The 12643-nt window shown below is 45.4% G+C and overlaps 1 protein-coding gene across 3 annotated transcripts in view; it reads left to right on the top strand.

Annotated features, from left to right (window-relative positions):
• The window catches only part of Rgs6 (regulator of G protein signaling 6), a 657652-nt gene that overhangs the window by 450537 nt on the left and 194472 nt on the right, over positions 1 to 12643 (top strand). For all 3 annotated transcript variants that reach the window (XM_023703302.1, XM_012517111.2, XM_023703304.1), the window contains exon 3: positions 4712 to 4811. In XM_023703302.1, the coding sequence (XP_023559070.1) occupies positions 4712 to 4811 (100 nt within the window). The remainder of the gene's footprint in view (positions 1 to 4711; positions 4812 to 12643) is intronic.

Consider the following 12643-nt stretch of genomic DNA (forward strand, 5'->3'; position numbering starts at 1 on the left):
TCTTACCTGTGTGACAGCGCTGAGCTTGGAGCTCTGTGGCAAAGGGCATCCCATTGTCGTGGCCCATCCAGGTGGAACCAGCCAAGCCGGCTAAGTGGTCTCTCTGCTTTGCTTGGCTGTCAGATAAGGGTCACCTGCTTATTGATCTGCACACTGGCACTTAGGGACAAACATACTCCCTCATGACTCAGAGCCTCTAGGAAAGCTTGTCAGAGAATTGATTTTGCTCTTTCTAAAGAACAAAAAGAGTCAGAAGTTAGATGGAATGAAACAGTCAAGAAAATAGAAGTACAGACCCTCCCAGGCCCCATTCCCAACCCTGGGAGAGACCCTTGGACGCCAAAATGGCAGCCAGCGCGGAGCAGCAGTCCCTTAGGCCAGCCAAGAGGCCGAGTGTCTGGATGTTTTCCTGCACCATCCTTCGCTACTTAGGACCGCACTGGAACGCAAATGTGACTAAGTGCCTGGTATCTGAGAAGGGAGTTTGCAGACCTCGGTTGAGGCGATCTGAGCTCCCGCATTTATAAGATGTGGATATAATAATTATTTCCCTTGAGAAGTAAGTAAGTTCATAAGAGAAACTGTTTTAGAACTGTTCCTGGACCAAAGTAAATATCCAGTAAGTGTTGGCTAAGGAAGTGAAAACCCAGGTCGAGCCGTTTCATGTCTGTAAAAGGATTCAGATCTAAGAAGGGAGATAGATGCCGCGATTCCATAACCGCAATTAGCTGCTCAGGCTGTAGAGTGCTGCTAAGAGTGATGAGTTGAAAATAGTGAAAATGTTTTAGAAAGTCTGAATTCCACCAGGTGGCGCTGGTAGGGAACGCTTTCCTTTGATGCCTTGTTCTACTGGGGAATTAAGAGCAAGGAAGGAGCAATACCAAGCTCTACTGGAAAGCCCCTGGGACTCAAAAGAAACAAGCCCCTAGTCCTGGTGAGTGGCACAAGAGAAGAAAGACTCCTAGCGATAACAAGGCTCCAGGCCACTTGCAGGGTTTCTCTGATAAGCAACCTCCAGAGTCTGCCACCATTTCTAAACTTCACAGGCACGCGGCTCACATCCAGGCTGTAGCCAAGTTTCTCTGGAGATCTGAGAAGTCAATAAATGTACTCCAGAGCTGAAAAACAATAATTGGGTATTAATTGGGTATTAACTTGGGTAGGAGACCTAGCTTTGACACAGGCTGTGTGATAAATCACTTAACCTTTCTGAGTTTCTTTGTCACCATCTTTATTAAATTTTAAGACTGAGGAATAAATTAGAGAATTTGTTTTTAAAAGAATTTATTTAAAACCTAGGGCATATTGCCTATTGTTCATAAAATAGGTGTTTGAAAATGCTGATCATTCTTATAAGTGGATGGAAAGCCCACCCATGAATGCTTGGGCATCCTCTAGAAATCACAGCAAGGAGTTTCAGGGCCATCAGTGGCTAATATGGCAATGGACTGTGCTCCAGAATCAAACGCAAATAGAAAAAAGATGGTCTGACACCACAGTGGAATAAGCAGCCTGAGGTAGTGTAGGCCCTAAAGTTTTTAAGTAGATGATAGATAGTGTAAATTGACTTTCTGCCATCTTCAAATGGGCTAGAACCAAAGGTATATCAATTCTAAGGTTGCTTTATTCTGACTGTCAAATGTTGGCTCTAGTTCTGGTGATTTTTGATAAATGTACTTTCAGAGCCCTGTTGTGTTGTAATTCTGCTGTAGAGAAAACCCTAGAAAACTTAGTGAAAAGTAGGAATAAGTTCTGGCTTCTCACTCAGGAGCCCAGAGGGAGCACCTTCTTTGGAACAGTAGCTCCCTGAGGTACACTTCTCTCGTGGCAAAAGGCCTGGAGCAAGTGGAGAACGCAGGCACAACCACGTGGGACACTGTAAACATGCTCTCACCGTGAGTCTAGCAGAATCCAAGCACCCAAGCAACTCCTGGGGCCAAGCCTGAACGTCAGGGGCAAACCGTCACCCGCTGTGTTAGCTCACATCCCCACTGTGGGACGCCATACCCAACACCGCAACTTAAAAGAGGAGGCGTTGAACTTGGTCCACAGTTTCAGACAATGAAGTCCCTGGTCATCTGGCTCCAGGGCAAAGCCATCACAGTGAAGGGCACAAGGGGACAAAGCTCCTCGGTTCAGGGCAGCTTGGAAGGAAAGCAGGGCATGGCGTCATGGAAAAGGCATGAGGGACCGCAGATATTACCCAAGGCCACAGCCCATGGCCCGGCCAACAACCCAGGTGTATGCTTTGTTAACCTGCCAGCATCTCTCAGTCCGGTCAGGTTGGCAATCGTGATTAGCAGATTCCCCCCATCATAAAGCAGAGGCAAGGATTCCACGTCTGTGGAATACTGTGGAGTATCTAGGGACTGGGGACCAGTAATACTGTGAGCTGTTCCTGGAGTGCCAGCCCCCTTTCAGTCCATGAAGGGACTGTCCTTGTGACTTGGCTGCTGTCCCTAGTGAACTCTACACCTTTTGATACACTGTGGTCAGTGGAGGGAGACAAGGGCTTCCTCTTAAGGAAATACACACTTCCAAGACGCAGTCCTGTGAGGAGACAACTCAACTTTCTCCTTTTAGAGAAGAAAGGGTTCTGTTAGGGATTGCATGGATTCTTCATGCCCGTTCTTCAAGGGCAGCCCACAATTATCACCATCTAATGCCTGTGTCTAATGTCACAGAATTGAAGGGCGGGTTTCCCTTTGATTCTTTTTTTTTTTAATTTTATTTATTTATTTATTTATTTATTTATTTAGTGTGTGTGGCCCTGTCAGCCCACCAGGGGGCGGGACTGGCTGGCATGTGGTGCTGGGGACTGAACCACGGTCCCTGTGCTTTGCTTAGCTTAGCTTGTTCTAAGTAGGTGCCTTAGACCACTGAGCCATCTCACCAGCCCTCCCTTCGATTCTCAGTGATTTACTTGCCCTCGTGTAGAAGCCATCAATGTAACAGTTGTGTCTGGTCTCAAACAATGCACTGGACCAAAGCCGGGCGGCCACTAGAAGACACACGCCTCCTTGGAGCTGCTCTCCTCAGATGCTGATAAGCTGCACTCAAACTCTCTAAATTGTTGGGATAAGTTTAGGGGACAGAGAAGTGGTAGCTAAAACAGCTACTACGAATGTGGATTAGTATTCTCCTCAGTGGATTAACAGTCTTCAGAGGATGACCTTTCTTTCTCGGAGAGACTCACCCTCTGCCTGAGGCGCTGGGAGTGTAGGATTCTTTCTCACTCAGCGCTTTCCAGGGAAGCCCAGCGACCTCCAGAGACAGTGATTTCCCTGGTCAGCTTATTTTCTGAAAACCTCGCAGGGGTGTGGAGTAGGATCAGGATCAGAAGCCTGAGCTCAGGGTTCTGACTGGTGCCAGACGTGGCTCTTCAGCAGGCAGCTATGTGAGCTTGTTAGAGACGTTCAGTTCCTCTCTACTCCTTCCATCAGAGGGCTAAGGCCCCTGGTGCTTCTGGGATTGGGTGGTGCCAGGTGTCTAGTGCTAGGCAGACTTGTGAAAAAAACATGTATGCGCACATTCTGGGCTATACCACCGAATTCCCTGCAAGAAGCTCTCCAGAATTTTCTCCTGACACTCTGTACCCTGACTAGCAGCCTCTGAGACAGCAGCTGTCCCATCAGCCCTGGCCCCGAAAGGTTCCAGTGAGCAGGGTCCCCACACTGACCTGGACAGACACGCAGCAGGGGACAGAAATGCACATGGTTGCATTCAGTCGCCGATACTTCAGGATTCCTCACCCCCGCTGATATTCCTAAGTCTCAGTTTCTTTATCTGAAAACATGAGAGTAGTGTCCTGTATTTCATAAGGTGATTTTGAAAACTTTTTCTATCACTAGAACATAATAAACTCTGACCATATTTCGATGATAATGGAATAATACCATGCTGGACTTCATCTAATACAAGAGAGCTATTTCTGTCAAATGATTCATAGGCCATTTGCCTTGGGGGAAAATCACTTATTCTCTAAGTATAAACGCACTATGTGAAACTGCGTGAGCTGGGGCTCACGGTTTCTAGCTTGAAGATTTTGGGGTTCTGTAAGGACTCACTCAGAGAGCCCTTCCCGAAATTTCAGAGCTATTTCTGTGGGTGAGGAGCAAATCACATCCTATCTCCTCCCTTCTCCACTTGTTTCCTTTTCCCAAACGGGGAAACATCCTCCAGGTCGGGGCTTCTGGGTCCTCCTTCACAGCCTTTCCTCTTTCCCTGCTCTTCTTCCTCTTCCTCCTCTTCTTCTCCTCCTTTCTCCCCCTTCCTCCCCCGACTCTTCCTCTTCTCCTCCCCCCTTTCCTCCTCCCTCTTCCCTTCTCCTCCACCTGCTCCTCCCACTCCGCTTCCTCCTCCTTTCTTCTTCCCGCACGGGCTGGCTGCTCCTTCTCTGGCCTTAAATATAGCCCTGGCTGAACTTCATAACAGTATGCGTTAACATTTCAGGTTAAACCATAGAAAACTAGCATTTGAGGCATTAAAATCCGGCGCTCTCCCGTGATCCAAACTGTATATAAACCTAACCCAAGCAAGAACCGAGGAGAAATTTCATCACACACCGAACCTCTCCCCCTTCACCCTACGGAACTGGGAAATTTTCTCTCAGAGCGCATCTTACGCCCTTGAGCATCCTCTCTCTCTCCCCACCCCCGTTCTCAGAACTTAGTAGGAGAAAATAATCCTTCTTTCCTTTAACTCCTTTCAGATTGAGGACATCATCACGAAGATGCAAGACGACAAGGCAGGGGGTGTGGCCGTGAGAACAGTCAAGAGTTTCCTGTCCAAAATCCCGAGCGTTGTCACAGGTAAGATATTTTTCGTGCAGGGCTGGCCGCGGAAGGAGAAGCTATTGGGGAGCTCCGTCATCTGGATCGTGACCTGGGCTTGTCTAAGACTCTACGCGCGCAAAGAGCGAGCCATTCCGCGGGTTTCTTTGCGCCGGTCCCGGGCTGGTCTCGGTGTCTAGGGAGAAGCTCTCCACTGCCCGGCGTCCAGGCCTCGGCGCGTGCAAGGAGTGAGACCACGAGTAAGCTGACCCAGTAGCAGCTTCGGCTGCGGGACGGAAATAAACACAGAAATATTAAAGAAATTAAGTCTAGGTTTCAAAGAAAGTTTTGTGTTTTAAGAAACTCAAATTCTACAAAATGCTTTTAAATCACTATTTGGCCTTCCGAAAAAGGAGTTTTAAAATATTGTCCTACGTTCTTTCGTGTGTGTGTGTGCGCGCACGCCCAAACATTTCTTTTAAAAATTTTACTGTGAAAAATATTAAACATGTGAGTATAGTTTCAGTGATAACAATATAATGCATCATATATGCCAACTACTTTGTTTTATAAATAACACTACCAGTAGTTTAGAGTGTCCCTGCATACCTAATAGATCCAGCCTCCCTGAACCACTGTGTATTTTTATGCTAATAAATTCATGGTTTTTCTTCAAAGTTTTGATACACAGGGGTCCATCCTTTGCTATTCAAACAATAAGCAAATTAATTTAAAATAAAATTTTAGATGATTCTCTCATTCCCCAAGTTTTTCTAGTTACCTTCTAAAATGAAGGACCCACCAAGACTTCATTTCTACCCTCCTCCTCACCTCCTTTTAGAACGGCTAAAATAAAAAGATGGATCTACGTGGCACTGACCGCCCGAGCGTCCCGAAGCCTCAGGTCCTATTGATGGGAGGACACGCTGGGGCAGAGCTTAGGGACCCTGTGCCAGGTCACACAGCTGCCAAATGACAGGACCTCACCCTTCAAATCCCTCTATGAAAGGACAGTTAGCGATAGGATGCAAGACCCTGGTGGGGAAAGTGGAAGCTAGAGTTGAAAGGCTGTGTGGCTGGAGGCGGTCTTAGGCCCGCTCACTCTAAGTGAGATCCAGCATAATATTATGGATCGAAAACATTCGTCTTGGTTTTTTTCTCTTCTGTAACATGGCAAGATGAGAGTACAGGGTTTCTATTTTAAAGACATCTTCCCAAAGTGGGATGTCATTATTCTAATAATCTCCTTAGGAAATAAACATCCTTGGATTGAATATCTTTCAAAGGTAGCCCCCTAAGTGGGAAGTCAGTGCCCCATTCTCAAGATACGAAGTTTAAGACAGTCGTATTGTGTCCACACACAGGGACAAAGAATTTAGGGATATGACAAATGAGTGCAGAATGGGAATCAAACAAAAAGCCCAAGGCAAGCTGACTAGCTCTTGCCCTGGGGAAAGCTAAGCAACAGCGTTGCTTATATAATAGAGTCCTTGAAAGACTCAGAAACTATTACCAAGCAGACTGTTCATCTAGTTAGAAAGCATTTGCCCACAGATGCGCCCGCTCAGTTATCGAGGCCAATCACCAGCTCAGTGTCTGCGATACAGCAGCGCAGCGGGAAGCTCTGCCTCCCGCAGAATGGCTCAGGCTGGTGTTCATGTGCACCACGACCAGTACATCCCAGGTTAGAAGACGATTTTTGTGTTGAGCCTCTTCAAGGTACATTTTCAAGGTATGTTGCAAAACAGCCCCTGTTTGGGCAGTCTGGTAATTAGAATTCATTTAACTATGCCAGCCGAAAGCCAGGTCCTCAGTCTGCAGCAGTGAGTCCTCAGCAGCCACAGACCGAAGCGAAGACCCCTGGCAGTGCTGTCAGAAGGAGCCATAGTCAACCGCAGGAGCAATCCACTCACGCCCATAGCCAGAGCACCAGCACTGACACGCCACCCCGAGCTACTCTAGGGAAAACCCAGCCTCCTCTAGATGACTTTATTTCAAAAAATCCTTCCACCTCTTTGTCCTCTCAAGTTGGTGGCATTAGAGCAGAGAGCTATATGGAGAAAAAGTCCAAATCACCAAGTCCTCCAAGGACCAAACTTAAGCTCAAAGCCTGTGGCAATGTGGCCGCTCTTACTATGCCAACAAAGCCCAGTTCTGTAAGGAAGAGTAACCAGTGCCTACCGCAGTCTCCACTGACTTTCCAACCGTAAGCCAAAGAGCCAGTCTCCTAGTGATGCCCTTGAATTCTTTCAGGTGATTCTATTACCAGCATTGGAGTTTCCCCTCCAGCGGCAACAGCTGAGGGTAGCTTTCCTCTTCTGGAGGAGGCCTGCATTTCTCGGTAACGAAAACAAATGAAGGCAACAATGAGATAATGAGTCATAGTTAAGCCAGCAGAGGGTCTCTATCTCATGCACTGCTAAGAGCCCGCTTGGTGAGAGTGTGAAGGCCATATGCATTCTGTAGAAACTGTACTTCAAGTTTTGGACTTTGACCATTTTCTGGGCTAGAGATGGGCTCAGAATCCTCTAACAGTGCTGGACAGAGGCAGCCACGGCTCCTCATCTACCACACAAGGGTAGGAGGAGACTCCAGGTGCGTGCAGTGCTGCTAAGATAAGATGTTCAGTGCATTGGGAAGACTAAACGCATTTCTGACTTCCAGCATTTTCAACTTCTGAGGAATTTATCAGGATGTAATCACATCATAAATCAAGGAGAATCTGTATTTGCCAAAAGAAAACAGAAGCAAAAGAGATAAAATTGATGCACTGGGGAGATAGTGCAGCGGTCTAAGTGTCTGCTTGGCAAGAGCAAGGACCTGAGTTCAACCCCTGGTATCACATGCCATGCTGGGGCAGACTGTGCAGGCCACTGAAAATGGGCGTGGTGGCGCACACCTGTAAGCCCAGTACTGGGAAGGCTGAGACAGGAGGATCACTACAAGTCCCAGCTGCGTAGTGAGACCCTGTACCGAACAAACTAAATAAATAAATTATTAAAAATAAAAAATAGTTAAGATTGAAGCACTGTAAAGGAAAAAAGCCTGCAAATATGGATTTTGAAGAAAGAATATATGAAGAATGAATATAGAGGTAAGAGAAAAGATATAGTTATAAGCAAATAAAAATTGAAATCCAGTTTTCTAGAGTTCACAGGTACCTTCAAAAGGTTCTGTGGCACTAAATGACAAAAATGATGAATGGGTGTCGTTGTTTCAGATAAGTCCCTTAGGTACCTCTGTGGTGCCTTTGTTTACAATCTTCCTAATATGTTATTCCGGCCACCTGGAACAGTGACACAAGAGGGGTGGGCATTTTGTGGTCTTCCATTTTACAGAGTCCACTTACCTGGTAAATTCCATACAGATGCTGAACTGAAAGCACCTGTTTGGATTATCTATGTTGAACCGCTTATGATTTTCTCCTCTTTTTCTCTCTGGTCTTCAAATATCTATTCTAACCTAACTGGTTAAATATTTGTTAGTGCTAAATATTTAATAGAGATTAACTCAATAAATTTAAATAAATATATTCAATACAAATAAAGATAAGCTGTATCGATCTAGCACATATTAGCTGAAGACGGTCTTTTACATAATATGAGTTCCTTCTTCTGGTGCAGGAGAGAAATAAAGAAACCTTTGTTGCTTAGCACAGGAGGGCTGCTGAAGACGTGCAGGGAGGAGGCAGGGAGACAAAGAATTCATCGGGCTAGGGTGCAGGTGGAACTTGGACAGCAGGGCAGCATCATAGCAGCGACTGACCGGGGAAGGCGTGGCGTGCACAGGAAATCGGAAGAGGAAGTTCACGGCTAGCCAGGGTGAAGAAGCTGGAAATCAATCTCGTCCTGGGTCTTGGGTCCCCAAGCCGTGCTGACACCTCCGTGCCAACCTGGCGCACTTTCCTATGGGTGCAGGGCCATCAGTGAGCACTTGAGAAAATTATGTTTGGGGGAAGAGAGGGCGCAAGATCAGTTTCAGTCCTGCTGAGTTTGAGGCTTTAAATGGGCAGTAAGTGGTGCTGTCCAGGAAGTACAGTTGTATGCGGCAGATTGATGGCATGCATCTTTTTTAAAATGAATATCTTAAAAATGTATGGATTTGAAGGTCACCTTGGACTAAGTGGCAGGGGATGTTAAGGACCTGACTGAGAACCATGATTTTTACAACTGAGCTGTGTATTAGTTCATCCCTACCTGCCTAGGCTGTGCAGGTGAACCCACCCACTCCCACCTTCTAGGGTAGTGATGGCCAGCCTTTCAGAGCTTTCACTGATACGAGCAGCCTGCTGTGGCGAGTGTGCCATAGGTTCACCACCACTGGGCTGGGACTTCGAGTTTGAAACTTCTCTGCGAACTTGGAAAGGAAAACGTCTTTATTCCATATCAGGAACTTACAGATGGCTTCATAGACATCTCTGGGATGACAGTAAAGGAATGCCCTTTGGTCCACCCATGGGTCGGACACGTTGGACTTGCAATGGCCAGCCCAGGGAGGAAAGGCTCTGAGGCGGGGGTGGACATAGTTAGAATATAACTAGCAAAAAATAGACATTGAAATACAATCTTTCCTTCAAAAGATGAAAAATTAAAAGCTACAAGGGGTGAGGCTTGGCACTAAATCAAAGGCTCATTGGCTTTTTTGCTCTTTCATAAGAAATGCAAATCTGTACAAAACCGTCTCACCTCCTCAGGCTGTTTAGTATATGTCCACAGAAAGGGCACCTCACAATCACCCTACCATGTCCATTTCAGGACTGCAGATCAGCCTTTGCCCACCCTCCCTTCTGAATAGCAAGTAGGGAACAAAAAAGAAAAAAAAAAGACAGTTGGTGCTAGAGCAGTGAGGTTTCTGGGCTTTCAGCTCTTGGCTTTCCAGCTGTGTCCCCGTCCCCCCTGCCCAGTGTATGACAGACACGTCCTGGGACAAACACCTGCCAAGCCCAGGAAAGCAGCCACACTGCTCCGCTCTGCCGAGCTGTCACACAGGCATTCCAGGACAAGGCCGTCTCACCTGACTGTCCTAAAGAACTTTCCAGAGACTTTGGAGATTAATCTCTTCCACACCACTCTCAGAAACACAAATTCTCAGCACCTAAGAGGCATGCGATACACCAAGGCTTGTTTATTCCTGCAGCCAGGAAAACGGAGTCTCACAAGCACGACGCAGTGTGTGCAGAAATCACATGGCTTGCTGAGGACAGAACCAAAGCTGTAGTCTGGGTTCCTCACTGCTGCTGTTTCCAGGCAGAAATTTATAAATTCTGAAGTTGCAACACTTCCTTAAAGGTGTCTGATGCACTCCCCCAGTGAGGAGAATCACTTCCATAACTTGTTAAAAATATAAATCCCAAGTCACCCTCATGGGCCTGCACTCAGAAGCCACTACTTTCAGCGCCTTCCCTGGTTAGGAGGCAGTGTAACCCTGCCCAGGCTGGGGCCTCCACTCTAATAACCCGTGATGAAGGTCACAACCTCTCGTCCCATGCCTGGACACGCTGACCTTTGAGAGCCTCTTCTTTATATGAACTGGACCTCACTGTGGTGTAACCCCATTAGCCCTGGTTCTCACCAAGAACAGAGGAATGGATTGGGATAAAATGACAGCTACTTGCTCTTCTTCATGAGATCTGACTGCGCAAATGATTTGCAGAAAATATCCTGGGCATATGGAAAGCATTTTTATTTTTCTTATCTCACTGCCGCTTTCATGGGTATTTGTTTCTCTTTTTCATGGTCCTCGAAGGTGTCTTTAATTGCTTTCTGTTGATACACACCTTGAAAGTATTTTGCTTCTGGGAAGTACAGTGGAAAAGCTAGAGCTACAAACTGACTGCATGACCTTGACCTGGTGGCTGTGACCGTCAGCTCGCCGCCATCCACCTGCACCCCTGTCACCTCTTCTGGACCTCCGTCACCTGTGCTCGAGTCTGGCCCTCTGTGAGAAGAGCCATGCTTATTTCAGGAGCTCCATTGCTCTGTCTCCATATTTTCTTTCTTAAGACATTTTAAGGGTTCTAGCACTTCTCTAAAAATGAAAGCCATGAATTCAAATTTATATTCGTATGTGTATATTTATAAATATACTCACACTATACATGTGTAACCTCAGAGACAGGCTATATATACATGAACTACATATAGATAAGATACACTCAGAATATATAGTTTCTAGTTACTGGAATATGTTATGGTTTCTGTCTAGTTGTACCCCCAAAGCCTCATATAAGTTATGGGGCAGATGCAGGTAGAGGAGCAACAGGGGGCTTGAGGGGCGGGACCAGAGAGGCACAAACTGTGAAACTGGCTGGCCTGTGCTTTTTTTAAAATTTTGTTTTATTGAGAAAAAAATATCAATGAGACAGTTTCAAAACTGACTAGTAGGATAGTTTAAATAATTAATACATTGTACATTATTATGTTCTTAGCAGTTATCCATAGTACAAGGTGCAGACCAAATATTCTGTCCAAACACTATTAGTATAAATATTTCTTCTCATTGAATTAAGCAAAAGTAGCTGTGTATCTATCCTAACTATTCTGTGTATACAGATACAAAATGGTCCTTCCTTTGTATCACCTTTTTTTGTTTAGTCCTGTCAGAGATGGGTATTCCATTGGCATCTAAATACTATAGGTGCGTGAATTCAGCAAAACAATCCAACACAGTCCAGCAGTCCACAATAGTAGTGGGTTACTCACAGAAGTTGTTGACTTGAGCCTTTCACAGCTCAGCATATTAATATGGCTTTACTTTATATACCTCATTTTATACTTTTCTGCTGGATGGTTAAGACCAAGGTAAAGCAAGACCTGTATAACAAGAAATGTAACTCTTGTATATGATAAGGTCAGTCAAGTACCCTCACGATTTATCCTGTAACCTGTAATGCAATTTGCACATCCTTTGTCAGTGTTAGCCATGTGGATGAGTCACAGCCAATGCTTGACCAGTTTGCTCTCTGTGAAAGCCTGAGAGAATGTTTTCTCTTCATGTGACTCTCTTTAGGCACACTCTATGTCATCAATCACATTGCTCTGTGGCTCCATAGTCTCCTTGATCAGAAAATTTGGGACACAACTGAGTTACCTGATATTCCAGTGTAGGTTCTCCTACGTCCTCAGTCTTCACTGACCTTGAAAGTCTATTTGCATAATATTGGCTGTCCTTGCAGCCCTTCTATTTCTCTAATTTTTGGTCTGCAAACTTAGGTTGCTAACCCTCCAGAAGAGAAGCTTATTATCAGCTTATTATCTTCACATGGCATCCACTTAAATATAAGTGCTTCAAGTTTATCATTCTTTATAGCAGAGTAATACTTCATTGCATAAAAATACCACATCTTTTCAACCATTCCTCATGTGACAGGCATTTTGGTTGTTTCCAAGATTTGGTTATCACAAATTGTGCTGCTATAAACATAGGTACACATATATCACTATGATATGATGTTTTCAGTTCCTCCGGAAAAATTCCCAGTAGGGGGATAGCTGACTTGAATGGAATTTCCAGTCCTAGTTTTCTAAGGAGTCTCCACACTGATTTACATAATGATTGCACCAGTCTACATTCCCACCAACAGTGGAGAAGGGTTACCCTTTCCCCACAGCCTCTCCAACATTTGTTGTTGGTTAATTTACTTATGATAACCATTCTTTCTGGGGTGAGATGGTATCTCAGTGTCATTTTAATTTGCGTTTCATGGATGGCTAGTGATGTGGAGCATTTTTTCATATATTTATTCTCTTCTTTAATTTCGTCCTCTGAGAAATGTGTGTTCATCTCAGATGCCCATTTTTGGATTGGGTCTTTAAATTTAGGGGCCCTAATGTATTTTAGTTCTTTATAAATTCTAGAGAGCAGACCTTTGT

The sequence above is a fragment of the Octodon degus genome, unplaced genomic scaffold (genome assembly GCF_000260255.1).
Source record: "Octodon degus isolate 3935 unplaced genomic scaffold, OctDeg1.0 scaffold00007, whole genome shotgun sequence".
NCBI lineage: Eukaryota > Metazoa > Chordata > Mammalia > Rodentia > Octodontidae > Octodon > Octodon degus.